This window comes from Thunnus maccoyii, chromosome 19 (genome assembly GCF_910596095.1).
Source record: "Thunnus maccoyii chromosome 19, fThuMac1.1, whole genome shotgun sequence".
Taxonomy (NCBI): Eukaryota; Metazoa; Chordata; class Actinopteri; order Scombriformes; family Scombridae; genus Thunnus; species Thunnus maccoyii.
The window spans coordinates 24,255,984-24,280,887 of NC_056551.1; the positions used below are offsets into that span (position 1 = coordinate 24,255,984).

Sequence of the window (24,904 nt, forward strand, 5' to 3'; positions counted from 1 at the left end):
GTTTAGAGGGTAAAATCACTATTTGGTGGAACTGTTAACAACTCATAGACATGTGAAATGTGACCCTGACTACACACTGCTTTTTGTAAGACGTCAAAAGCCAAAAAGGTTGGAAACCACTGGTTTCATCTTTAACAATGTGTTGTATTTTAAAAGCTTGTTATATTATCCATTGTGTCAAATCTTCATCTGAAAAGTAACTAAAGCTGTCAAATAAATGTAGTGAAGTAGAAAGTACAATATTGCCCTCTGAAATGTAGTGGAGTGGAAGTATAAAGTAGCATCAAATGGAAATACTCAAGTAAAAGTACAAGAACCTCAAAATTGTACTTAAGTACAGTAATTGAGTAAATGTACCTAGTTATTTTTTACCACTGCAACCACTGTGGATGTATTTCATCCCCACGAGCGAGTCCATGAAATTACAGTTTTAAGCTACTGTGACTTGGCCTTAAAGCTGTAACGAACATTTATGTAACACACCTGTCTGATTGACAAAAAGACATCACTTTATCAGATAGATGAAGCTAGCAACGTTATATATTTTACATCTGAGGAGGGCTTTAATGTGACACAGAGCCTCAGAGAGACTACAGAGAGCTGCAGTAAGTTGGTCAGGACTTGTCCTCGGGCTGAGACACCAGGAAACGCTTGTTACCTACAGATTGAGCTGGAAGTCATTACTGCAGGATCCAGCCTCGAGTGCTTGACTCATACACACTTTCATGCACATGTGTCTGCTGGAGGCTATTAGGTGAAGGTGATGCTAAAGACAGGCGGAAGGAAGGATCCCTGAGTCGACCAGAGGAGGGAGAGATGAAAGTGAAGAGTTACCGTTAATGACGGAGGAGAGGAGATCAGAAACTGTTAGGAGAAACTATTGGAGCTAATAAGGCTGTGCTGTCTGGTTTGGCCCTCTGGTGACGCTTGGAACTGATGGGAAACCTGTTTCTGTTTATCTGATGGTTCCAAGCAAGTTCTGGAGGCTGTGAGTGAACCCACTGGACACAACATACAGCTGTTATGCAGAACTGTTGTCCACGTCTTGTACCATAACAATGAAAAACATGTAGTTCCATCAAGTAGTAAGTTTTTATTTTCATAGTTTTAGTCATCACTCTTACTAACAATAACATTGTACTCACCAAGTTAATCAAGAGCCAGGTTTCCATCCAAATATAATGCCAATATTTTAACAGAATTTCCAGAAAATCCATCCATTCCTGTTGTGTGATTATCAGGAGATAAACAGCAGGGGGCACTAATTCTCCAGTCAGTGCCACAAACCATTGCAGAAGAAGAGGACACAACGAGATGTCTCATTAAAAGAGTGGCAGTCAAAGCTTTATTCATTTTTTTTATTAATTTTGAGGAATAATGCAGATTTTTGGCATTTGCACTCAGGTTTTTAATGCACAAATTAAAAAGACGAAGACGTCAAATGGTTGTAAACAGGCCAACAGGCTGGTCAAACCAGTTTGAAAATGAGAGAATGATGGTGAATGGTTACCCAAACTGTCTGTTGTAAACATCCACTAAACTTGAACCTGCCGTAAATTCAATAGTTCCACACATTGCACCACCCTGCTCGTTCTTCACAGGAAGGTACGTTGAGGCCGGCAGATTTAAACTTTAGTTTCTCTTCAGGGTAACAGTTTATTATTCTGGGCAGACAGAACACAGATAAGATCAAGAAAATACCTGTGAAGATACAACCTGCTGCTGGATTACAGGTAATAAATAATAGCAACAATTAGTCGGTTAATTGATTAGTTGATGGACAGAATATTAATTTGCAACTATTTTTATAAAGGAATTAAAGCAATTTAAGCAAAAATGCCAAACATTTGTTGGTTTCAGCTTTTCAAATGTGATGATTTGATTTTTTTTTGTCGTGTACATGACAGTAAACTGAATATCTTTGGGTTTATGACTGTTGGTCGGACAAAACGAAACATTTAAAGATGTCACCTTTGACTGTCGAAATTATAACTGTAATTTTTCATTAATTTCTAACATTTTACAAACAAAATCATCAGGTTTGTGTGGGGAATGATATGTGACTGAACCATGGAGGACACTGATGGGGCTTAATGTTATCATAACTGATAGAAATTACAGCCAAAACAATGTACATATTGTTCAAGATGCAGCAGAATTGTCCTTTAATGTACAGCAGAATCTTATCCACTTCCCAAACACTAATGTTACTATTCAGATCCAATCTTCCCTGCTTTTTCTCATTGACACCCTCTACACCAAACAGAGACCAGAGTCACATCCTTTAAGTGCCAATCTAAATAAATGACACAGCCAGGCCCTGCAGAGAGCTCTGGTCTGTTGACCTTTTCTATCACCAGACCCTCAGAAGTCTATCAGAATCAACCAGCCTCCAACTCTGTGAATCAACTCTGGAGCTAACCCTGCACAGTCAGAAACAAATTAACATACAAGTCCAAGTTTCCAGAAAATCATCAAAACAAAAAGCTTTGAATATTTGTTTCCATCCAGTACTGTTATGTGAATATTTAGAGATAAACAGCAGGTGGCGTTAGTTCTCCAGTTGGTGCCATTAAACTGCAGCAGAAGAAGAGGACACAAGGCAATGACATCATTCAAAGAGCGGCAGTCGAAGCTCAAACGATGGAAAACTATGATGGAAATATGACATTTCTGTTTGTTGTTCGATGTATTGATGTGAGGAAGGTTACAGTCTCCTCATCATCGCCCCACACTGATCTGATGTTTTCAGCTCTTCAGTGATGTTTAAGTCACATGACTCATGTACGTCATCATTTATTCACTCAGTCTGTTTACATTTGCTTTTTTATCCACATGACTACTTTTAAACCTCAGACAACAGGAAACACTTGTTTGAGATATTTTAACTTTTTTCAGAATTCCAGGCATTTCCACTCTTTTATGCTTTAAAATTCAAAATGTGCATAAAAATACAGTTTTTATTAGTCGATCAATCGATTAGTTGAGCAACAGAAAATTAGTCTTTAACTATTTTGATAATGAAATAGTAATTTCAGTAAATTTTTAAGCAAAAAAAAAAAAGTAGCTAGTTTCAGCTTCTCAAAGGTGATAATTTAATGTTTTTCATTGTCATACATGATAGTAAAGTGTTGGTCAGACAAAACAAGACATATGAAGATGTCACCTTTGACTCTGGATATTTTTCACCATTTTCTCACATTTAATAAACAAAACACTTGATTAATTGAGAAAATCATTGTCAGATTAATCAATAATGAAAATAATTGTTAGTTGCAGCCCTACAGCCGATGTAAAGCACATTTCTAGGAACAACTAAAAGTGTCCTGAATTTGTTTGACCACAAATTCAGCAACACCTAAACAAAGAAACCCAACTAATGCAAAAAATGTAAGAAAAGAGCTTTGTTTAATGTTGCATACCAGTTGGATATATGGCTAAATTAAAGGTGTATGAAGGTGGATCTCATTGCATACAACTGCAGTGGGGTGAATATGTTGGACAGTAAAAACAGTAACAAAAACAACCACAAGTGTGTTTACAGAGACGTCTGGAAGCCGGTTTGGTTAACTGATTGAGGCTGGATTATGAAGGCCTGTAGGCAGGATGGAGGAAGTTGTTTCCAAAACTGACTGTATCAGCAGCTGTAATTAAATACAGATACTACACTGCACTGTTTTCATACTTTGTATGGAGGCTACGACTGAAACATGTAACAACATGTTCACAATTTTCAGTTTTCTTTTCTCTGTAATTTTGCACATTGCTAAATGAAACATGACAGATTAAAAACAAATGATATGAAATTGAAAAAACTTAATTTCTGAGACATTAACTGCTCATTAAGGACATGAAGAAGTAACGTCATTTTCTTATTCTCTTAATTAATTTTGGATTGAAATCTTTTGAAATTATTTTTTATTCTCAATTTTTGCAATTTGCAAAATTAAGAATAAAAAACAAAGAAACATTTCTTGCTCATCTCAAATTTCATGAACTCTTGCATTGTAATACAACAGGAACTCTCTTAGATTGTTTACACTTGGTTTTAAAATGAGTCTTGGGCGATCGGATCACAATTGGACAACGTTAAATACAAGTGTAAACAAACATCAAGACATGTTATGATCCAATCACTTAAAACACTTGCCGAGGTGGTCTGAGATGCATTTGACCACACCCATATCGTTTGTAGTGTAAACGCTAATGTTTCTTGATCATAGACTGTATAAAAATATGGAAGTAGTTACCGTGACGTCACCCGTTGGTTTCTGAAGAGCGGTTTTGAAGCTCAAAGTGAGCCATTCAAGGAACTGCAGTTTTTGGCACTTCCGCATTAGCTTCATTTTTCAGCCCCAGAGGTTGCCACTTGGTCCTGATGCATCAGACCTAACAGGAAAATTCATCATCAACGCAGGACATGGTGGTTGTTTTTGTGAAAGCGTGCCAACGCCAAATGACTTTGTCCCACCAATCAATCTCCACAGTTGGAAGCCCGTACATGTATATTAGTTCTTGAAACATTTTTGTTTTGACCTTTGACCTTCTAGTGGAAGTGATGTAGGTAGTAACAAAATCTGAACATAAGTGGTCAGCTGGACACCTTGGAGACACAAGATAGACACAGGTGTGAACAGAGATGTGTCTTAGCTGTCCACTTGTGTTTGGATCACTGAAACGCATTTTAAAACCAAGTGTAAACAGTCTTTTAGTCTCTCAGTTAAAACCATTTTATCCAGAATGTTTATGTGATTATGGCATCTTTCAAATTTTTCTTACAGCAGATGTTTTTAATTGTAGGAAAATGTGACAGAACAGGTGAAATGTGATGCAATCTATGTGTTGTTTTTCGTTCTTTTATCACAGATCTGTGCCCGGGGTCAGACCCTTGGCCTATAAAAAGGATCCCTGTCAATACCACTAGTGGAGGGGACCAAAGTCATGAATTTCAAATTCTTCACACGGTGGCTTTATTTAAGTGCAAAATGACTGTATCATTGACTTTGAATGATAAAACAGTAGCTTACTGAGCAGGAGTTGCTTCTCAGCCTGTCATATATTCCGTTGTCTGAATCTTATGATAGTAAGAGGACATTACAAACAGTTAAGTAGGACACAGTCTCTGATGAACATCCTGTAAGAAAAGAAATTAAAGAACTGCTTGATGGGAAATAAAAATAGATAAACAGGAAGGACTTACTGTTGGGGGTCAACTAATACATGAGCAAACACAAGAAGAAAGCAGAAATTAATTACTGAGTCTTTTTGTTTTTTGAGATGGTGCTGGAAGAAATCACTAATCCCAGGAGTCTCCACCACTTCAGGGCAGAAAATGCAGCCAAGTATGAGGGAAGCTCTGTGGCTGAGAGAGAGCAGCAAAATGGATCAGAGGATGCAGGTCAGACTGTTAAAAAACATCCTGGTGTCTTCCTGGAGACACACTGGACAGAAACAATAAAGCACAGACACATACACAGGTCCGAGATCTGTATCTATCTGTTCTTTTGACGTGTAGTTTCACTATTGTGATATGTAGCCTATAGAAATCTATAAACTAGCGTGGTGTCCTGACTTCATATCCAGTTTAAAGCTTCTGAGACTCAATACAATCTTTCTTTCATCTGTCTTTCTGCAAAAATAAAGCTTGTTCCTAAAGTGTGTAGTCTGTACACGCCACTTACTATGAGAGACTGAAACCATAGTGAGGTTGAGACAGAATATGCTCAAACATGGGCGCCAAAAAGTAGAAGTGGAAAAGTACTTAATGTCACTATAAAAATCATTGCAGGACCACCCTTTTCGTTTTACTGTATCTCCTCTCTTTCTCTGACCAACCGTCTTCTGTCAGTGCTGCTCCTTGGTTTGAGCGTAGAAATGGTGGGAATCACTTGTTTGTTAATTAATTGCCAGAATTTTGTATTTTCCGTTTTTCTGTTTGTTATTTTTGTGAGTGAATAAAAAAAAGAAACCTTGGTGATGTCTGCAAAGTTAAACAACTTTGAGAGCATGCTAAAAACTACAGCTCCTGGCTAAAGATTATAGTGTTGAGAAAACTAATTTGACAGTCTACATAGTGAATCGGTTCACTTTCATTTCTGGGTCACTTTTGAGGGAATTCAGCAACTATGGCGCCACGTTTTGTTTACAACTTCAACAACGATGTGTTTTGAATTCATTAAGCTCTGATTGGCTTCTGGCATCTTCTCTGAACGGCAGCAGAGGCTCATGGGTATTGTAGTATTCTTAGCTGTCCGCCAAAATTACAGATAAAACATGATTTCTCAGAAACAAAGTATAAATAATGTAAACTGGTGGTCAGAATATAAACCTGTAGGATCATCACATTATCCAGGAGAGTCCTGAGTTTCTGTGTTCAGTTACTTTGAGGAGATCGATTAAAGAAATATTTGAAATGGAAATACAGAATGAGGAAAAACTCTTCTGGAACCAGTGTCTCCTCACTCTCAACAATTCAATAGCTTGTTGGACTGAAACTCAGTCCCACATGTGATCATGTCCACTTAGAGGCCGCCTGAGGGCTGCACAGGTTCCTTTATCCACTCATATGTATAGTGAAGATCTACTACACAGAACCCCCCATACACACACACACACACACACACACACGTTTTGTAAATCCCTGTAGAAACACAGCTGATGTGGGCCCCATTATGTGTGTGTGTCCTTAATAGAAAGCGCTTGAATGCCCAAGCTGCCTCTTACAAGCAATTATTCTTGGAAAGTGTCTGTTTGCAGAACTCAAATCATGATCTTGTAGTAATCCCTTCATTTCCCTCACAACAACATGTGGCAAACAGCTTGTTGCTTTAGCCTCTCTGACGAGGAAACTTAAACAACTCTGAGGGACTCGGAGAGAAGGCAGGTCAGCATTACTTCATTTCACTGGCTTCCTCTCATCAGGTTTGTCTGTCGGACTTTTGTTCTCGTGAATATGAAGATTGAGAAAGTTAAGGTATGTTCACACTGTAAAAAAGAAAAAAAAAGTTGTACAAAAAAAAGAGTAATATGCCGGCAGCTGGGCGCCAATAAAATACTATAAAATAACAACAAATAACCATCTCATAAAAATACAGTAATTTTCTCCAGTTAAAATACGGTTTATAGCCTGAATTTTACATAAAATCTTTTTCTTTTTTTTTGGCTTTTTAATGGTAAAGAGGTGGAATTCCACTTATAAAAACAATTAGACTTCCTATAACAATGTACTGACACAGCTATAATACAAATAATCAGGCTTAAAATTACAGACATGTACTGTAATAAATAAAAGTTTAACTACACAATTTTATGCAAAATCTTCTATATTAATCTATATTTAAAGGTGCAGTGTGTAGAATTTAGTAGCGGAACAGACTTGGCAGAAAGGGAACATAATATTCAAAAGTATGTTTTAATTAGTGAATAATCACTGAAAATAAGAACTGTGCATAGGGAGTGGGTCCTCTTCCACGAAGCCTGCCATGTTGCGCTGCCATGTTTCTACAGTAGCCCAACACGGACAAACCAAACACTGGCTCTAGAGAGGACCTTTCATGTTATTCGCGGAGGGGGGCGGCACTAAATCATACACTCTGGTCCTTTAATGTAATAAAATTATATACCACTGATAAAACAAGATTGATTTAAATTTTTTCAAAAATGTCAAAATACCGTTGTAAAACAGGTAATCAGGTTTATAATTGCGTCAATCTACTTAATTTAAGATCATATTAAGTTTAATACAAGTTACACATTTTTCATGTTATTTCATATTAGATTTACATTATTTTACCGTAAATTCACAATATATAATATTTTTGTAGCTTTATTGATATTTTCATGTATTTTTGAAATACAGGAAAAATCTGTAAAATAAAAAAGAAAAATCTGTAACTGCTACAGTCATAAAAGTGCAAGTTGACTCTCTGCCAGGCCTAAGCATTAGGAGAAATTTTGATGTTGAAGATGTTTTTTTAGACCAAAATGTGTTACACAAGTGCAGTTAGAGAGAGAGAGAGAGAGAGAGAGAGAGAGAGAGAGAGAGAGAGAGAGAGAGAGAGAGAGAGAGAGAGAGAGAGAGAGAGAGAGAGTCCCAGGCCCAGACTTACTTATGTTGGACCATCTATTCTGGGTGGTCCCCCCCAACGAATGGACTTCAAACCTGCCATTTTCTGACAAAGTTTTGGTTACAATCAAATTTACTCAAATTATGTCAACACAAATTATATGGAGTAAACCAAATCGTAAAAAAATTCTTAAGAGAAAAATATCAGTGTTTTAATTGATATTACATTGTTTTTTCAAAAATTCATTACGTGTCTCAATATTATTTAACATTCTGAAATTAGGATCTTAAATTTTTTGAGATATACTTTATCTTTATTGAAAAGGATTAATTTACAAACATCAAGGCATAAAAACAATAATAATAGCAACTCTAAAACTATCTGATGTTCATTAATTCACTCAATACAGGAGAAAAAAGGGGGAATAAAACAACCAACAAACACTTCTTAACATAAGAAATAAAAATATAATTGTTATAATAATAATGATAATAATAATAATAATAATAATAATAATAATAATAATAATAATAATAATAATAATAATAACAACAACAACAATAATAATAAACACCTCATAACACACAAGGCACATCTGAGAGACATAATGACGTAAATTATAAAAGAAAATAAATAAATTAATAAAACAAAACAAAACTGACTTGATCAGCTGTTCGGTTGTGTCGCCGGATGATGACGTCGTAGCCAGCGTCCCCGGCAGGCTGCAGTTCCGAGTTGCGGCAATAAAAAACAAAAATAAAATATTTCATCAACAAAAAACAGAGCAGCGGACTCAGCCGGTGCAGTTAGCAGGTAAGATAAAGATCACCGGAGCTTTCTGACGGTGAACATGAGATTCTCTTCGCTCGTCTCGCTGCTTGTTGAAGCTTCAGTTTACAGACAGAGAGACGACACCAAGCTGTGTCATTTATATTATATCACATTATTACTGGACGACAGGAACATTTTCCCGTTTCTGATTTCATTTGAGGGGCTTTCTTTTTTAATATAGTCCAGATTTAGCAAGTCTAAGTATAGTTTAAAAAAAAAAAAAAAAAAAAAAAAAATTAAGACCTGGTTTAATGTGGTCTGTATGGGGAAAAAACAGTGACTTTAAAATGCAAGAAATGACACTTTTCTGCATCTCTTCTTGAAATGAGAAGTTCCCCTGACTGTGCATATATTTAGTGAAGCAGGTGTTTTTAAAGATGTGTTGTGCTGCGTTAGGAAGCCCGCTGCTGTGGTCGGTCATTAGCACACGGCTAACTGAGGTGTGAGTTTCTCTGCTTCACTGTGTTCAGCCTGTACTTACACCTAATGAGAGGTTTTGTATTAGTGCATTACAGTGCTTACAGCGCTGTGATGACACGGTTGCAGAGTGCTGGACTAATCATTTACAACAGTCCGGCTCACTTTAGTCATTACACGACCAAATGGCACCGAGGAAAACCAGTGTTTAACAATTACATATCGCTCGTTCTTGCATGAAGTGGTTGCATATTTCAGAGAAGAGAACAGGTAAAAACCAATAATACCTAGTTGTAGTAAAATATCGCTGGTGAGAGCCTAATGAGCGGAACTGTCAATATCTACAAAAAGAGAATTAATTTCCAAAGGAAAGTACAAAAGTGTAAAAGCCTTTTTTATAGTGGCTACATGATAAAAAAACAAGGGTCAGAGTCAAACAATCACAGACAGACACCATGTCACAGGTAATAAAGAAATGTATGAATAAACACTGTATTACACACCACTATAAAGAAAACTAGTATTAACAAATTAGGGCTGAAACCGATGATTATTTTCTCAATTAATCGAGTAGTTATTTGGTCTTAAAATGTCTGAAAATGATGAAAAATGTTTCCTGAAGCCCAACGTGACGACTCAAATGTTTTGTTCTGTACATAACCCAAAAATATTCAGTTTACTGTCATAGAGGAAACCAGAAAATATTCACATTTAACCCATTAATGTCTTTATAATTTTCTTTACAGCACTTAAAGTACTAACTGAGCGATGCACCAATCCATTGAAATTTTTCAAATCAGTCAAAGTATGAGGCAACTTTTCCTTAACATCCTTATTTTAGTTGTTAGTTACAAGGGGTCACCGTTTGACTGATTTTCCATGAAAACACCTCTAAAACAATAGGTTAGGAATTTCGGATGTTCATAATTTTTGATACACACGTAGTCTGGACTTTTACAATATAGATTCAAAAAGAAAATTGATAATCTGTTGCTTTTTCTTGGTCCAGTACGTGGATTGTACAGACGTTAGAGACATTTTATATAGTATCACTGTGGGATTTTCAGTAGGAACAAAATGTCTTTTAAATCTCAATTTTTCACCCCACGTCAATATCTCTGACACACACACACACTTCTAGAGCTACTTCCAGCAGTTCTGTTTATTATAATATTATATAAACATCCTCAAATCTGTACAAAATTTAGCTTGTATTCAACTGCATTTCAAAATATCTGACTTAAAATTCAAAAGCAATACATTTAAAATGTAATGCAGAAAATATTTCACAATAATTCAGTAGTCCATAAACATTATTACACAAACAACAATTCATGCAAATGGTAATTATGAGGAATATTTCACTTCAAAACTTTAAATTATGCAATTGTATAGCAATTTAATTTATCATCCATAACAGTACTCAATAGTTTTTTTCTTGGTGACAGCTCTTTATCTGGGCCTTTCTTCATGGCTTTAGACGTTTTTGTAGAGAATCACATCTGTTACAACACCAAGCTGATGACCTGACAAGTTTTCCAGACCTTCATCCATCTCCTCACCTCCTCTGTCCTCTGCTCTGTCACCGCTCTCACAATCTGGAGGTTCAATAAAAACGTCTGCCCACTCACTGTCAACTGATGTAACCGGTTCAATCACCTCCGGAACATTGAATCTTTTTGGAGAATTAGCCAAATCTCACTCACAGCACGTCTTCCGCTGCGCCTGCCAGCAAGACTGACAGTGGCCAACTGCAACAAAGCAGACATGTAAATAAAAATGCACCTGCGCCAAAGATGTTTGTAAACAAGCATCTGATATTGGATTTATTCTCTTCCTGTGTGTGTGTGTCTGTCAGTGGTTGAGACACCTCAAAAGGAACAGACGTCATTAGTTCATCAGAATACAGCCATACAGCCATGGAGAGTAGTTCCGTGTAAAGCAGACGCCACTGAGCATGTGCAGGAACATGGTTCTGTTTACATCTTTGCTAGCTTGTTGTGCTAAATATCACAACCTCTGGACTTTGTACTACATTGCTCATTGTGATATGTAGCACAACGAGCTAGCAAAGATATAAACAGAACCATGTTCCTGCACATGCTTACACAGAACTACTCTCCAGAGACTGAAAACATGATGCTGTTATTAGTCTTTGGAGCCGTTTCTAAACAAACTAATGTGACCAAACTCTTCATAATGAAGGAACATGTCACCCAGTACAGCGATGTGACTCACTGACGTGTTTTTAATAGTTTCTGGACGACAACGGAGGAATAAGATATATCAGGCTTTGATACACACACAATACTTGTTAGTAGATCAGTTCATTGTTGGTTTGGGTCCAAACATGAGATTTGTTGACAGTAAGAAAAATTGCCAGACTTATCCTTAAAGTGGGGGCTACAAACACTGCAGGAAACCTTAATCCATATAAATGAGTCCAGAACTCCATAAATTCACATGTCCGCATAAGTTCATCAGCTCACAGGCACACTGTCTTAGCGGGTAAAGTTTGCCAGTTCATTAGAGATTTGTCCAGGTCAGCACTGTGCACAGATATTAATATCAATATGTTCTCGGTATGAATATGGCTACGTATTCATACAGATGTTTCCGAGCACAGTCAGGCCTTGTTTGTTTTCTCTTGTGGAGGCTTCTAGGTTTCTCCTGGTCAAGCCTTGTGGGGTCTCTGATGGTTTACAGATCCTTTATCCCCTCAGACCTTCAATATGTCTTCTATTCTCTCTACAACAACAGTTCGCCCTCATCTAAACGCTGCTGCACAGATAAACTCACAGCATGTCAAAGCAGCTGCTGTAAAACCAGATCCACCCTCAGGAGGTTTGTGGCTGTTTTCTCTGGACGGTAGACGTAACGGTGGGTGAGGGAGGTAAAGTGTTGGCTGGCACGTGAACAGCAGGCCGCGACAGCTGCCAGGAAAATGATGTAAGAACAGCTGTGGGAGTTATGACAGGTCTCCAGCAGGTCTGACACACCTCCAGCAGGCAGGACTGTCAGCTTACACTGCCACGCAGCTTTCTGAACACTGCAGGTTTTAGGTAAAAATCTGAAGCAACATGCTGCTCATAAAAACCCTAAAACAAGAAGAAAGAACTTCAGAAGCACTTTTAATTTGACAGAAAATTACAACACTAATCGGACATGTCCTGATGAAACTTCACCTTTTTCCACTCTGCAGCCATCCAGGTTCATAATACAAGCATTATGGTCCTGTTTCGATTCCCTTATTAAAGGTTTTCAAAGGTTTTCTACACCTCTGCAGCCTGCTCCTCATCTCTGCTGGCTAGCAGCTCCAGAAAACATTAGCTGCTACTAGCATAACACACCACTACAACCTGCAAGGAGAAGATCACATGATCGATGGGGGTAACTGAGTTAGCGCTGCAGCTTGTGAGCTCAACCACCTGTCAATCACAGCTGCCAATCAACAGCAGACATCAAAGCTACTATATGCGATTAGAAGGCCAGAATTTAGCGATTAAGACCATAATGACTCATTGAAAACAATGATTGACAGTCTAAACGTCCCTATTAAGCCCACCGAATCCACTTTTCAGACATTTTTAACATATAATGCACCAATTTAAGTGAGAACATTTTCATTAAAATGAAAGTCTAATCTCTCATTTGAAGTGTCAATAATTCATTTATACCAATTTCTAATGTTTTTATTGTTTAATTTGTCAAAATACGTCTGGCATGGGCTCATGGGTGTTCCAAATAAACCCATTTCATGACTTGAATCTTAAAAATACATACTTGTTTTGTTCAAATCTGTAATCTCTGAGCTCATAATAGTTGGGAGCTGCTGCTTGGTCTCCCCCCCAGTTTGTGCAGTCGAGTGAATCGAGTCAAGTTGCATTAAGGGTAATGTAGGCGCCAGGTTTTGACAAGGAAGAAGAATGTGTTGGCTATAAAAGATATCTCTGATTCTGCTGCATCAATTTTGACCATTTTTTAATAAAAAATAAAAGCTGTCTGTTGTGAATCAGACAATGTTAAAGGAGTGATGATGAATCTGTGGAGACTCCTTCAGACCAAACAGTCTCAGAAGCTCAGTCTGTCAGAGACAGTGATGGATTTTAGTAATGTGACCTAAATCTCTACTAAAAGCAAGAGTAATCCCCTTCTTCCTCTTCTTCTGTGTATCTGGTATTTTCCGACCGCAGCGATGCACATGTCAGTGCGTGAGATCCACGTCTCCTCGGAGCCTGACTCCTCCTACTTCCTGCGGGTGGACTGGAGGGGGCGGGACTTAGGTTCAGGCTTCCAGCTGCTCCTGACTGACGGACAGGACGCTTGGAGAGGAGAAGGTAAAAAATGTCACCTTGCACGACCTCGAAGCTTGTTGTTTCACATTTTACATGTCTGACCTGACGGATTTATACTCACTTGATGTTTGGACAGCCTCACCTGTTTGACCACACACACACCGTTCTCACTTCACCTGTGCAAATCTTAAAGTGTAACATCGTTGACCTTTTCAGCTGCTCGGACAGGAAGATTTATTAGTTTGACCTACAGCAGCCTGAATGCTCTCAGGTGATGATTCAACTTAGAAACTTCTCCTCAGAGACACACCTGAAGACTTTAAATTGTTCTGATCCTTTTTCAGGACGTCTCGTCATCGTTGCCTTAAAAGTTTAAGTTGACGGTTCATTCTTAAATCTGGAAACAGCAGCTGACAAACGCAGCATTTACACATAATATCAAGGGTCTCGTATCCAGATAAAATCCAGATTAGACACGTGTACATCTCGGTTAACTAGATCACAAATCTGATTGCGATCTGTGTTGATTTTCCTGAGCTGCATGCTTATCAATTAATCAATTAGGTGATCGACAAAACATTTTTTAAAGCAGAAATGCCAACAACTCTCTGTTTCCAGCTTCTCAAATGCCAGGATTTTGAATATATATGATAAGACGTCACCTTTGACTCTGGAAAATATAACAAGAATTTTTCAATATTATCTGATATTTTATAGACTAAAAGAGTAACCGAGAGAATAATCGGCAGATTAATTGATAGTGTAGCCCGACTAATCAGGGGTGGCTTTAGGCTGTGTTCAGACCGACATTAGCTCTGCTTTAATGGAGGCAGTGTGTGAAGACGAAGGGTTGAACCAGGTCCAACTTGTGCTAAAACGCAAACTTGTGCAGTGTTTTAGTGTCTGATAATCCTTCAATCTCATGGATCTGTTACTCAAACTGGACTTTTTTTAGACTGAATGCCAAGACTGATTGTAGTTACAGTTATGAAAAGTAAATATTACATCTGTGTCTTGGAGAGACGGACCCATTTACACCTTTAAACCTCCTCCTGAGAGAGGATGGATGCATTTACATTGAACTTTTCAGAGTTCAGAGAGCTTTATGATCCACCCAGAAAGCATGAAGTGAGTTAAGTGCTTTCTGCAGAGGAACCACTGAACGCATCCTCACCGGTTTGGTAATTGCACTGCAGAGGGTTGTGCAATCAGCCCAAGACATCAGCGGATATGAGCTTCCCTCCATCCAGGATATATACAACAGGAAGGCCCGTAGGATTATCAAAGACCCCCAGCCGCCCAAACCGTGGACTGCTTCAGATGCTACCGTCTGACAAGCAGTATAGCAGACTGCTGAAGGCCTGGACCAGCAGCTTCATCCACCAGACCACCAGGCTTATGAATTATTATACATACACATATAGATATTCACTCATATATTAGGTAGGACACATGCACACTGCACTTTACATACATGTACTCATGTGTTTTATACTCTTATCTGTTACTATTGCTTTCACTATTTTAAATATTTCTTTTTTCCTTACTGCGTTGTCGAGGAGCTGAAGAGAGTTTTACTCCCTTATATTCGTGTAATGAGACGTAACAATAAAGAACTTAAAGTGTAAATGGGGTCAAACAGTCTCTGTTCAAGCTCCACTTATTTGCTTTTCTGGAGTCCTGAAAGCACTCAGAATAATGGAGAATTTGATCTACAACAAGCAAACATCTGCTGTAGAGTAGAGTTTGTTTTGTGGACTGTTTTTAATGCTGCCTTGTCAAACTGTCATAAATTTCCACTCCACATCTTGCAGTTGCTTTACACGATGCCTCTGTTTGTTTTACTCTTCTTTATTTGCTGTTTCCATTTGCTGCAGTAACACTTTGAACACGAGGCTGATAATAACTCAGGATCGTCCTGTTTGCAGTGAGCGAGGCAGCGGTGTGTGAGGAGGCGGAGGAGCTGGAGATGCAGAAGGAGAGGTACATCCAGGACCTCCAGCAGGCGCTGACCGAGACAAAGAGCTCCGTCGCTTACAGCTTCAGCTTGACGCCATCTCCTCCAAACCGCAGCTCCACCGTCACGCTGGCGTACGAGAAGGTTCAGAAGGACATCTCGGTGAGTGTTGACACCTCTGATAAACTCAGACTGAAGTCATCAGGCTTTAAAGAATGCTGACGTGTGAGAAGCTGCTGGTTTCAATTTTTTCTTCAAACAATATGCTTTAATATAACTGAACATAGAAACTCAGGATGATCCTATAGGTTAAATATATATATTTTGACCATCAGTTTCAATTATTTCAACTTCTCTTCTGAAAAATCACATTGTGTTCGTCATTTTGGTGGGCGGCTAATAATACTACAATACCCATGAGCCTCAGCTGCCATCGCCGTGGAGAGGAAGTGGTTAAAAGCATAGACTGTATAAAAATATGGACGTAGTTACAGTGACGTCACCCGTTGGTTTCTGAAGAGCGGTTTTGAAGCTCAAAGTGAGCCGCTCCGGCTGTCGCCATCTTGGCAGTAAGTGACGCTGCCTAACTCCCAGCCAATCAAAAATGGGCAAAGAGGCGGGCTGAATAGCTGAAACAAGCCACCTAACGGCTGGCGGACCTGTCACTCAAAGCAGCCATGTCCTTCATTATGCATAACTTTACGGCTTAATAAAATTTAAACGGATGAGTTATAAAAAAAATTCACCCCCCGTACAGTTATCATGAAAGAGGAAATTGGCTTAACCATTCAAGGAACTGCAGTTTTTGGCACTTCCGCATTGGCTTCATTTTACAGCCCTGGAGGTTGGCGCCTGGTTAAAAGTGAATCAGAGCAGAATGAATTCAAAACACTTTGTTGCTGAAGTTGTAAACAAATGTCACCGAATTCACTCAAAAGTGACCCAGATATTAAAAGTGAAGAGATTCACTCTGTAGATTGTAAAATCTTTCGCCTCTGCCCGCCGTTAGCGATGCATTTGACTAAATTTTAAGTTGAGCGATTTGACGTTTCTTGGCGAAAAGCATCTTGGGAGTCGTAGTTGACGTCTCTCATCTTGTACCTTCAACTTTTCATCAAAGAACTAGATATTCTCTAAAAGTTGTTCATCTTTTTTTACTGATTATTCAACCAGGAGAGTTTCATGTTGATGTAACGTCTGTGGAAAAAACAAACAAACTTTTACTTCCAGAACGGCTGCTCCTCCCACTTCACAACTCTATCAGAGCTCCAACTAACAATTATTTTCATTATTGATTAATCTGATGAGTATTTTCTCCATCGGTAGGCTAATTGTTCACTATATAATATGTCAGGAAAGGGTGAAAAATGTAGAAGAATGAATATCAGTTTCCCAGATTCTTGTACGTCTTCAAATGTTTTGTTTTGTTCGACCAACCGTCCAAAAAAGAGATTCAGTTTAAAATGATATAAAACAGAGAAAAGCAGCAACACATTGGAGAAGCTGCAACCAGAGAATATAATTGGAGTTTGGAGCTAATTAATACAAATACTTCAGATTAATTTTCTGTTGATCAACTAATAGTTTCAGCTCTCGTCTTTGTAACATCTCAGTGTGATAAACAGATAACTGATATATGAGCATAACTCACTGTGACGACTCACTGGTGAGACGTGTTTTAGACATGTGAGTTTTTCTGGGACTGAGTGTGTTTATTTAAATTTCCCTCTCTGCCGGCAGACGAGTCAGAAGGTTAATTTCTAAAAACCCGGTCGTGTGTTTTCATTCGCGGCTTTATCAGTAAAACGTTAGCGGATTGTTGACGTTAAAGCCGCCTTCAGAGCCGACACTGTTGATGTTTCGCATGACGTCGATGCTGCGTGTAACTGTAGATAACGGCGCGCTTTAATCTTCATCCACCTTGGATGTTTTAAAGCCTTCGGAGGAAAGTGCACCGAGCTTGTTTTGATTTGCCGACTGAACCGGAGGAAGTGATGAATGGAGTGTGAAACTGTTAATGTTTTTACAGAAACATGAGTCGTTGCTTCACGTGATTGTCACAGAGTTACCTCACCACACACATGCAGGCGAATTAACTGACCTAATAGGATGATAACTGCAGATAATCATCTGATCATTGTAATAAACCTCTTTAGTTTAGATCTGTGCTTTACGGAGGTGGACAGCGGTAAAACAGTGAAGTTTAAAGGTGTAACAGCTACTACAGTGAGGTGTAAAACCTTATCCTCAAAAAATAAGTCATTAAATCAGATTCTGCTCTCTGTTTGGACAATCTGAGTGAGGCTAGTTAGCATTTAGCAGGACTAGTTGGTAACTCTTTACTTTAAAAGTTTATCTAAAGCCAATATGAAGCTTCAGCATACAAATGAGTCAAATAAAGTTTTAGTGCCAAAGTCTCTTTTTGTTACTATACTTCCACCACAACTCAACAGGGAAACACTGTCCAAGGAAACACAAAGAGGGAATTTGATGCTAAAAAGACTGTAAATGTGTCAGATATCCACTTGATATGACTAACTCAGACTGCTGAAGCCTTGTATAAGCTTCGCATCAACTTTTAAATGACTGTGTGGATTTTGGCCTCCATCACTTACATTGAAAGCACATTTGAAGGATCTTTTAATAGCCAGTATGAACAGGAGGAATGATTACAGCGAGGAAAACCTCTTTCACTGTTCATATGGACACCTGACTGCTGGTTTAACTTGATAAATTATGAACTTGTCCTTTAAGACAGTTCTGTTAAGATTCTATGCAAGCACTGATTTGTGCTTGTTGTTATTAGTTGTGAAAGAACCAAAAAAAACACAAACTTCCCATTTGCGTTAGCAAAGGAAAACTGTGCAGTACAGTACAGTGGAGGTCAAGTTGGAGGTCAGTGTTGCTGGACATTCTCTGCTAAAATTTTGGCTAATTTGGTTGTTAACAACCTGTGTGTCATCTGGCTGCTTCTGTTTCTTGCCTTGACTGACTTGTTTCAGCAATGAGTACAGTCATTATTACTTAAAAAATATGTTCATATGGACATCTGACTGTTGGTTTAAGACACACTGGAATAATTGTGAACCCGTCCTTTAAGGTAAATGCTGCATGTTCTTTTGTTTTTGCAACAATTGGTCAATTAATCGGTTAGTCAATTGATAGAAAATTAATCTGCAACAGTTTTGATAATCAAACAATCACAATTATTTCAGAAAAAAAGAGCTTGAGTATTTCTGACTTCTTGAAAGTTCTCAGGTTTATCAGTTGGGACATTTTCAAAAGTCACTAATCAGTTAAACAAGAAACTAATCTGAGGTATGTTTGCTTTGATGTGGTGAGGTTAATGCTGTTAGGTGGAACAAATATCTGCAAACAAAGAACAAATGTTTAATGTAGCTTTGATGGATCTGAACTGGTGGGATTTTTATTATGTGAAAAGAACCACAGATGTGTTGCACAGTGAAATGGTGTTTAGCAACTGGCTGAATCATCTGTGTTCAGGGGTCGATTGTGTGAACACACACACGCACTACAGTGAGGTGTAAAACCTTATCCTCAAAAAATAAGTCATTAAATCAGATTCTGCTCTCTGTTTGGACAATCTGAGCGAGGCTAGTTAGCATTTAGCAGGATTAGTTGGTAACTCTTTACTTTAAAAGTTTATCTAAAGCTAATATGAAGCTTCAGCATACAAATGAGTCAAATCAAGTAGATATCTTTCAACGTTACAGTCTTTTTAGTGCCAAAGTCCCTCTTTTTGTTACTATACTTCCACCACAGCTCAACAGGGAAAGGCTGTCCGAGGAAACACAAAGAGGGAATTTGATGCTAAAAAGACTGTAAATGTGTCAGATATCCACTTGATATGACTAACTCGGACTGCTGAAGCCTCATATAAGCTTCACATCAACTATTTTTGCACAAAATGTGGATTTTGGCCTCCATCACTTACATTGAAAGCACATTTGAAGGATCTTTTAATAGCCAGTATGAACAGGAGGAATGATTACAGCGAGGAAAACCTCTTTCACTGTTCATATGGACACCTGACTGCTGGTTTAACTTGATAAATTATGAACTTGTCCTTTAAGACAGTTCTGTTAGATTCTATACAAGCACTGATTTGTGCTGGTTGTTATTAGTTGTGAAAGAACCAAAAAAAACACAAACTTCCCATTTGCGTTAGCAAAGGAAAACTGTGCAGTACAGTACAGTGGAGGTCAAGTTGGAGGTCAGTGTTGCTGGACATTCTCTGCTAAAATTTTGGCTAATTTGGTTGTTAACAACCTGTGTGTCATCTGGCTGCTTCTGTTTCTTGCCCTGACTGACTTGTTTCAGCAATGAGTACAGTCATTATTACTTAAAAAAATATGTTCATATGGACATCTGACTGTTGGTTTAAGACACACTGGAATAATTGTGAACCCGTCCTTTAAGGTAAATGCTGCATGTTCTTTTGTTTTTGCAACAATTGGTCAATTAATCGGTTAGTCAATCGATAGAAAATTAATCTGCAACAGTTTTGATAATCAAACAATCACAATTATTTCAGAAACAAAGAGCTTGAGTATTTCTGACTTCTTGAAAGTTCTCAGGTTTATCAGTTGGGACATTTTCAAAAGTCACTAAGTCACTAATCAGTTAATCAAGAAACTAATCTGAAGTATGTTTGCTTTGATGTGGTGAGGTTAATGTTGTTAGGAGGAACAAATATCTGCAAACAAAGAACAAATGTTTAATGTAGCTTTAATGGATCTGAACTGGTGGGATTTTTATTATGTGAAAAGAACCACAGATGTGTTGCACAGTGAGATGGTGTTTAGCAACTGGCTGAATCATCTGTGCTCAGGGGTCGATTGTGTGAACACACGCACGCACACTTATTCATGATTCAGATGTAAAACCTTTGTTGCAATAGTAATTATGACAGAGTAGAAAGCTAACTGCATCTGTTGCAGCGAAGGGGAAATGAATAGAGGCTTCTGCTTTTTAAAAAGGAGAGTTTGAATTACAGAAGTTGCTGGGATGTGTCCTCGCTCAACATTTAAAAAAACAAAAAAAACAGTAATTCATCTGTCATAAAGTTATGAGTCATAATGAAAGGCTTCAGTCTAATGCCGGTCGTTCCCCTCTAATCGCAGCTCACATCCAAAAACAGCAGAGAAGACTCTCACACACACGTACAGGTGTTACCTGAGGTGTTTTACATACCAAGCATCTGTCAGCATGTTCTCTCTCTGTAACTCTGCTGAGCTCAAATACGAAATATCTAAGACGTGTCCCCTTCGTGATGATTGAGACATTTGGTTTTAATGTTGGTTTGAGTTTTACAAATGTTTCCTATTACATCTAATTTAATAGATTTAAAGGGTAACATTTATTCCCACAACTGATGCTGTATTGTGTATTATGATCAGATGGTCATACTGACTGCACAAACACATTACGATGCAGTTTTAAACAAATCCTTTCACCAGAATAGAAAATAATACAACTTTGTTGTCTTTAAAAGCCTCATAAAAACATGTAAAGCTAATATTGTATGTTGTGTTAACTCACAGAAATGCAACTTTTATTCTCACACTGAACCAAAGCATTTTATCTAGTGACAATTCCAACAAACTTTATTCAAACAAGACGACGGCCTCCTCAACAATGTTGACAAAAAGAGAGAAATGCAGCGTTACTTTATGCAGTTGTACTATGAACAGAACGTAAGTGGAGCCACAGATGTCTGGAAGATGCAGACAATCTGATGTGAAGTTCAGTTTTCTCTCACAGCGTCTCAGTCAGTTGACAGTTTAACCACAACATGTCAAATATACTCCAGTAACATTAAAACAAGCTCACCACAGTTTATACCAACAGCCATGTTGGAAATCTGATCACACAGCTGCTCAAACCGCAAATAAAACGCCAGAAATTCAAACTGCACATTAGACAACAACTGATCTGACAGAATTTCTGCAGAATAGTCGAATGGTGACTGATTCAGGGTTAAAATCAGGTTAAATGTGTTAAACATACTGAACACATATAGTGACAAAACACCATCAAAGTATAAAACTAACCCTAACCGAAACCCTAACCCTAACTCTAACCCTCAACCCTAACCGTAACCCTAACCATAACCCTAACCGTAACCCTAAACCCTAACTCTAACCCTAAACCCTAACCGTAACCCTAACCATAACCCTAACCGTAACCCTAAACCCTAACTCTAACCCTAAACCCTAACCGTAACCCTAACCCTAACCCTAAACCCAACCCTAACCCTAAACCATAACCCTAACTCTAACCCTAAACCCTAACTCTAACCCTAAACCGTAACCCTAACTCTAACCCTAAACCCTAACTCTAACCCTGAACCATAACCCTAAACCCTAACCGTAACCCTAATCCCAACCCTAACCCTAACAGTAACCCTAACCCTAAACCCAATCCAAACCCTAACACAGTGCATTAATAATAAAAAAATACAAACAATATACTTAAAATAAAAGCATAAAACATTTAAATATTTGTATTAAATCAGTACAACTAGAGCTGCAACTATTTATCAATTAGTTGATCGTAAGAAAATTGATCAGAAACTATTATGATCATCTAATAATTGTTTCTTTTTGCATGTTGTGCAGCCGACACTGTGTACTGAGCCTTCTTTTCCATGATGTACTATAAAGAAATTCCACCGACTTCGGTCACATAGTCATTAAAGTAAAGTGAAGTGAAATTTTTTGTAATTTTTCAAGCAAAAAATTTGTTTCCAGCTGCTCATATGTGACAATTTGCAGTTTGTCTTTTTCATATTTGTCAGTGAATTGAATATATCAAGGTTTTGGACTAGTTAGTCAGACAAAGCAAGCAAACTGAGGATATCACCGTGGCTGCTAAGGAATTGTGAATGCAGTTTTTTTCCACAATTTTTTCACATTTAACAGTTTATCAAGAAAATAAGCACCGAATTAATCAAATCGTTAGTTGCAACATTGTCGGACTCAAGATGGACAGTTTCATTGAAGAAAATCACTCAAGTCCTTGTTCAAAGTTTGCTGTGGTGGAAGAAATGGAAACACTTCATACCGTAAATCAAGGTGTGATCAACAAATGGTAAACAAAAGGTAGGAAGAGAAGGCATTTACATTTAGGCCTTACAGTGTGACACAGTCAAGATCAAGGGTCAACATAGTAAAGGGGAGTGGGGGGAAAAGGAAGGGGATGGGGTGCTGCATTCAGACAGGATCAAAAAGGTCAAATCAGCAAGGGGTCAAAGGCAGGAAAGACACACAGTTGGCATCTTGTTGATCAAGGGGTTGTTCCCAGACGTCACTTGATTATCAAGTCTCTACCCAAATGTGTATTCTCTTCTTCAGTTTCAAAAAAGAATAAATTCTTCTTCCTTGTCAAATTCTGGCGCCTACATTACCCACAATGTAACTCAAGCGACTGTACAAAATGCAGAGGAGGAAAAAAGACTAAGAGCATCTGTTTCCTCAGTAAATCATCTGTTTTGCTCGCACTATCTCTCTCTTTTTCGGCTGCAGAAAAAACAGCTTTGGTCACTGTGTTCTCATTTTTGTTGCTCCAGAATTGAAACAAGGTCGGAGTTGGGGGCGTCAAGGCAGTTTGACACACCTCATAGTGCTTTTGGTACACATTCGGCCATTTAAAGTAATAGGTGTACTTCAAAACATGCACGTCAGACGCTTTCTAACTCATTTTATTTTCAAACTTTTAGTGTTCAGCCCCGGCCAACGCTGACTCAAATGACATCACTTGAGGCAATTTATCACACAGCTCCCTTAGAGACACAAAAGGCTTTATAATACTGTCTTACACCTGGAAACACGCTGAAAATCTTTCCTCATTTATGACTTTAACATAATGCAGCTTTATATTAGTGCCGACATTCAGCCACTTCAGTAGTAAAATCAGAATAGGTGGAGTCGCTCTGGGAGGTTTCTCCACAAATAAAAAGTGTCCAGCAGTTAATTAGTGTGAAGTCAGAAGCAGCTTTTTGAAACAGTAGCGTCTCTATGACAACATGCGAAACTTTTGCCCACATCAACAGCTCTGTAGCCAACTCGCCACTGTCCCGGTCCAGTCGACAACAACACGGCTTCATCCCTAATGTGAGCCGTCAGGTGACAGCTGAAGCACTTATTCTGGTAAATCTGAGAACCGTTAAGGTCTTAATACTGACCAAGTGTATGCAATGAGGCAACAACTGGAAGTGTTTGCCAGAGAAGCTTTGGAAAGGGTATTTCCATGTCCAGCAGTATTTTAGGTTATTTACTTAACATTTCTTTTAGGCAATGAAGTAATAGCTGGCAAATATGAGACACTTATAAATAAGCAGAGCGTGAGAAACACAGAGGGTGGTACGACATGACAGGGTGAGCAGGAGGAAAGATGAGGATCAAAAGGGAAGAGTTGATGATGTTTGTAATTATGTCTTCAGCATTTTTAGCCAGCATGGATTTGTCAGTCTGTCAGTCGGCCCAGACATATCTAAACAGTAGTTTGATGGATTACCATGAAATTTTATACAGATATTCATGGTGCTCAGAGGATGTTATGACTTGGATGATCCACTGATATGACTCAGTGTGACTGACACTTCCCAAGGATATCGTTATCTCTCATGTCCATCACCAATAAACCTCCATAAATCCACTTAGAATCCAGAGAAAATAGACTGCAGAAGTTGCCTGAGAATCATCACATTTGTAAGTTTTCTTCAGTATCACAATAAATCCGGTGATAATTGTCTGGCACACCCACCGCAAACAGGAGCTGCTAACAGCTGATTCAGCAGACTTTTAATGGAGACTATTTGACAAAATAAAAACACGTTGTCATCACATTGGTTCACAAATAGAGCTATATGTTGTTGTTAGCATGTTTCCATCTGTGCAAAAATATATTTGTACTGGAAGGACAAGCAGCTCCAGCGCAATTTAACCAGTAAAGTCTATAAATGTTGAAGGAATTCTCTCTTTGTCTTTATGTCAATAAACTGAAATTGAAACAACACATGATTTATCTCTCTTATCCAGTCTGTAGTCATACAAATAGCTGTGTCTCCTCCAGTAAAGATTGGTTATTTAGGGAGATGATAGTCAGAGAGGTCAGTGGTGATAGAGACCGTTCTGCCTCTTATCTGTGTGCAAACATGGCAGCGTCGTATCTGAAGGGAAACTTTGTTTTTCTGGGGACCGAGGTTGCTAAGCATCAGTGACCAGGTCAAAAAAATCACATCATTTAAAGGGTTTATATCAATATGACGTGTCTCCCATAAATGTGGCCATCGTGGTTCTATGAGTCATGTTAAC

At 38.3% G+C, this 24,904-nt stretch overlaps 1 protein-coding gene across 3 annotated transcripts in view; it reads left to right on the top strand.

Annotated features, from left to right (window-relative positions):
- The first annotated feature begins 8,669 nt into the window (after positions 1-8,669).
- xrcc4 (X-ray repair complementing defective repair in Chinese hamster cells 4) overlaps positions 8,670-24,904 on the top strand; it is a 43,086-nt gene continuing 26,851 nt past the window's right edge. For 2 of the 3 annotated variants that reach the window (XM_042394996.1, XM_042394998.1), the window contains exons 1-2: positions 13,499-13,651; positions 15,538-15,728. In XM_042394996.1, the coding sequence (XP_042250930.1) occupies positions 13,510-13,651; positions 15,538-15,728 (333 nt within the window). In that variant the 5' untranslated portion in view covers positions 13,499-13,509. Of the gene's footprint in view, positions 8,880-13,498; positions 13,652-15,537; positions 15,729-24,904 lie in introns of those variants that run through there. The other variant, XM_042394997.1, reaches the window with a different exon arrangement.